The sequence below is a fragment of the Convolutriloba macropyga genome, chromosome 14, assembly GCF_964194025.1.
Source record: "Convolutriloba macropyga chromosome 14, txConMacr16.3, whole genome shotgun sequence".
In the NCBI taxonomy this organism is placed as follows: domain Eukaryota; kingdom Metazoa; phylum Xenacoelomorpha; order Acoela; family Convolutidae; genus Convolutriloba; species Convolutriloba macropyga.
Window position 1 is genome coordinate 4,582,072 of NC_134481.1, and position 4,863 is coordinate 4,586,934.

Sequence of the window (4,863 nt, forward strand, 5' to 3'; positions counted from 1 at the left end):
AAACCCCCAGTTTTAAGAGATAATGAGATAATATGCAGCAGATAACTATCTTGTCAAGAATTTGTTGCTAAGACCTTGAGCAATATCGGACACAAATTTGTGGAATCTGAAAAAAAGAAAAGTTATGAACGAGAACTCAATCCAATTTCCGGTACGGCACAATTTGCAATCTTTGCCTTGCTTTTGGACAGCAGATTTTTTTGTACGTTGTATATCGGGCCTTAGAGTGTGCAACATGGTGTACACTTTATACTTTACAATAGATTTGTAAATAAACTCCACAAAATGGCACAATTTTCATTAACATTCATTGGTAGGGGCGCTGGCTTGTAATAAAAAAAGCTAGATTTTAAATTTACAGAGCTAAAATTGTTTTTCTACAAAAAATTTTGATAGTAAACTTTGTAATCTTTAATAATCATCTGTACTGATTATCTATTATCTATAATCTGTAATGAAATCGATAGAATAGTTCAATCAAACTGCTAAATAGTGAGTTACTGATAGGATGGCAACTGAAAACATTTTTAAAAAGATTTGTATCGAAGTTTGAGGGCAAATCAAATCTATGCTCGAGGTGATCAATTGAGAATTTCTTTTATAGCCCACTGATACCCACATCCGTAACTATTGTCACGTGAATTATCTGTAACGATCGCTGTCCACTCATTGTGTGCAGCACATACAGGTGTGTGATAATCTGTTCTTGCACATTCGCCACTTTGCTTAGTAAAGAAAGCGCATAACTTTGTATTTTGAAACCAAAAAGGAAGATTGCTTGACTCTGTTTTCAGCATCCATGACATTTGACAACCACCAGAGTGCGAAAACTGATCCCAATACTGTTCCGTGTAATTGTTGACAGGTGCGCAGAATTCGCCCTCATGGTTATAAGACGGACAATTATATTTGAAACAAATTTGAATTGATTTGAACCATTCGTCGGCATAAAACGGGGTGAAAATGCCCCACCTCATTCCACAGTATGTTGTCCAGGAATTTTGAGTATAATCGTAATAAAAATTGGAATAATGGAAGCCCACTGTACAGAAAGGCTTGTCATCTTGACAGTTACCATGAGAATAATATTTCCTTTGAGTGTGCAAACATAACTTTGTCTTACTCCACCATTCACTGGGCACTAAGTGAAAATTAGCTTTCTGACCTAGTTCTTCTATATCAGTTGCGTTCGGATTTTCGTAAAGCATTAATTTCTGTGCTCTCTTTTGAAGTGACTCAATCAAAGTTGTGTTTGTCACAAACTGATATTTCTCGGCTGCTTTCTTCAGCTGCTCGTTCATCTCTTCTAGATAAGATTGTCCTCCGCTCAAAATATATTTCTTGTATGCTTGCTTCAAGAAATGACGCTTTGTATCATCAGAAATTAATTTATATATTGGAATCAAGTTTCCAGAATAGAGCCAGGGGTTTAAAGGAACTGACTTTTCCCAACCTTGTAAGTCTTTATTATCTAAGAGGTTTGTATGACCTCCATGGTAAGTCACTTTGGTGTTTGTCGAATCTAAATAGCTCTGTGAATTACTTCGTTCACTGTTCGTCCAAACCCCACTCGCTGAAAAAAAGTTGAAGAAACTAGCTTGCGCTTCCACGGACAGCTGGTAGTTGCTGCTGGCGCTCTCAAAGTTCTTAGAAGTTGAAAAGAACATTTGTATATATCCGCCAAACTCTGCTGTGGAAATATAGTGAGTGCCAAAATAATCAATGAAATCAAAATACGGCTCTGGATTACTGTCAAAATCATCTGGTAGAGAATCGATTACAGCCATGACTTCTTCAGAAAGCCCAAGAATATTTGGAGACGCTAGAACTGCATCGACTGTCGAAACGAAAGCTTCTGCCTTGGTTACAATATTATCTTCTACCATTAACTCGTGAATGAGTCTTTTGTTGCTGTAGCTGGCTGAAGCAGAAGTTCGCCAAAATCCTCCAACTTTTGCCCGAAATTGGCCCAGGCGTTCCTTTCTCACATCGAACATACTTCGGTAGACAGTCTTTTCAATCTCCATAACCGATGTAGGTTTTGAAACAATACTCCAAATTTGGTCAGGCATCTGATAGGTGAGGTTGTTATAAGGATTGATCCAAGTTGTTCCTTCATTACAGGTGAATTTTATCACACCTCCCCTATAACCATCAGGCTGTTTACTGTCAAGGGGTGTAAAATCTAAAGTTTTGATATCAACACCTAAAGTCATTTTAGCAACCCCCGGAGGAATATTTTCACACGAGAGGCTCAGTTTTATGCCAAGGACCGTCAGAAAAATTATGGATAACAATTTCATCTCTTTTATTTCAGGTAAAGTTCTCTTCGTCGCTTAATTTTTGAAATCAGACTTCTAAAAATTAGAGGGCTGTTCCTTAATTATTGGTGTTTGATTGTAGCCAGATTTTCCATCAAGTGGTTGAATCCAAGTGAACTGAATTAATAAGCAAGAATTTTAGAAATGGTTCGATAACAAATATTAAACTCAAAACTTAGGACCCCAAGTTTGCTAACTTGTGCCTTCAATGCGACATCCTGGTTATAAATTAAAACCCAACAGATAATGGTATCTCTAAATTGATGTAATTATAGATACATTAAATCACCGTTTCTATCGCAATATACGACTCGATTAATTGAGTTCAGGATTGCAGTTTTGCAAAACTTTGCAGCATTGTCCATAAAATCAGATGATCTTGAATTTGTTCACAGAATTGTTTTTCTGTTACGGTTTTAAATCACATGTCATTACTTGATATCTTAAACAATTTTCTAACAAACTGATATTGACGGGATGTCATTTATATCGTAGGACATTAGGAGAAAACTTGACTATAAATTTTCTATTAAAATTTAGTGGGTAAACCACAATTTCGGGTTGGTGTCGCATAGAGTCCGGTTGATAGACCCAGCAATTTCACAGAATTCATCAATGCATTGTTTTATGTTCAATAACAAATCTATAATGGCCGAAATTCTTTATTTAAATTTGTTTTTGCAATCAATTTTAACGGATGGATTAAACCCTGATATTTCCAAGATCCTCTCTGCTTCATAGAAACAAAATAAAAAATTTCGGATCTAACATTTTTCTGTCCAACACTTCTGCTCGCCAGTTCTCCCAATTCGTACCGTACCCTGCTTCTTGTCTTCACCAAAAGAGTCTTTAAAATGCAATTGTGATGCTTTAATGGCTAGATAAAATACTTAAAAATGCGCTTGGAAGTCAGCTTGACCTTGTGTTCCCTTCTTTGACCTTCTTTGTAATCAGAAGCTGCTTTTAAATGACTTTTTAAATGACTTCATTAAAGTCATTCTTGCTTTTTTGTTCAAGCAAATCAACAAAACGGCTTGAGTCCTGCATGAAATGCTGTGCCGTCCTTAATTGGAAACATTTCTACACAGGTTGAAAAATTTTAGTAATATTCAATTTAGTGGTTTAAAAAATATGTCGGGCTTACTTTCCCAATAAAATTCAAAAAACAGTAAAACTCTTTCTGTCATTTAACAGCAACAGCTAATTCATAATGTAATTTTTAATCTGAAAATATCAATAACTTTTAGGTCGCGATGATGTATATAGAATTTACATTGATCCAACGCACATTGGGATGGACAAATGTATTCGTAACCGGCTTTATTAGATCAGTTGACGTCAATTGAAGCAAACATCGGTTTTTGAAGACTGTTGCAGTCAAATCTGAATATTTTTAATTTTTATATCAAGTTATTTGATTATTTTATAATGAGTATATAGCAATACCATTTACCTGCAGTTCTCATCTATTAACGACCATGGAAACCGGTCAAGTGCGATCAATGTTGCAATTTATACCAGAAAAAAAGTAAAAATTTCAATAAACTGATGGAAAAATTCATATTTAACCTTGGTGAACAACCCTCAACGTCACTAGTGTGTATGTCTAAAATGTATTGTTACTCTTGAGCGCAGTGCTCTCATTTGTGGTGGTTTTTAGCTGAAGGTCACAACTGTTTTCGATAGTCGGGTGACCTTGAAAAAAATTGCTGTACGTTTGAAACGCTCTAGCTCTTAAGGACTGGAGTTTAGGACCCTAAAGGGGGGGTTGGTCATACTTTTCACTTGTTGGTCTAACCAAGGGTAATTTTCTCTATGCTCATTTCCTTCATGGCCCTGAACGGCACATTTCTTTTTTTTATTAAAATCCAACCTAGTTTTTGCCGTATAATTATTTGATCAATTACTAGTATTGTGTCAATACGAATAGGAGCGATCAGAATCTAATAGTAGAATGGTTTCCTTTGGAGAAGCTTCAGTCTCTGCATTCACAACAATGGCACAAGATGTTCCAGATAACTTTTACGTCGCGATGATGTCTTTAAAACTGACCCTGATCCAACGCACATTGGGATGGAGAACTGTATTCGTAACCGGCTTTTTTAGATCAGTTGACGTCAATTGAAAAATTCATCGGTTTTTGAAGACTGTTGCGGTCAAATCTGAATATTTTTAATTTTTATATCAAGTTCTTAGATTATTTTATAATGAGTACATAACTATACCATTTTCCTGCAATTCTCATCAATTAACGACCACGGAAACCGGTCAAGGGCGATCAATGTTGCATTTTATACCAGAAAAAACGTAAAAATTTCACTAAATTGATGGAAAAAATTCATATTTAACCTTGGTGAATGACCCTCAACGTCACTAGTGTGTATGTCTAATACTTATTGTTACTCTTCAGCGAAGTGCTCTCATTTGTAGTGGTTTTTATCTTAAGGTCACATCTTCTGTTTCCGATAGTCGGGTGACCTTGAAAAAAATTGCTGTACTTTTGAAGCGCTCTAGCTCTTAGGGACTGGAGTTTAGGACCATA

The 4,863-nt window shown here is 35.8% G+C and overlaps 1 protein-coding gene across 1 annotated transcript; it reads right to left on the reverse strand.

The window, feature by feature from the left end:
• Window positions 1-387: 387 nt before the first annotated feature.
• LOC142353602 (perivitellin-2 67 kDa subunit-like) lies at window positions 388-3,222 on the reverse strand. The gene is made up of 2 exons (XM_075405888.1): window positions 3,091-3,222; window positions 388-2,145 (listed from the first exon to the last, which is right to left on the reverse strand). Coding segments are annotated over exons 1-2 (1,566 nt in total). The 5' UTR covers window positions 3,093-3,222; the 3' UTR covers window positions 388-581.
• Window positions 3,223-4,863: the final 1,641 nt, after the last annotated feature.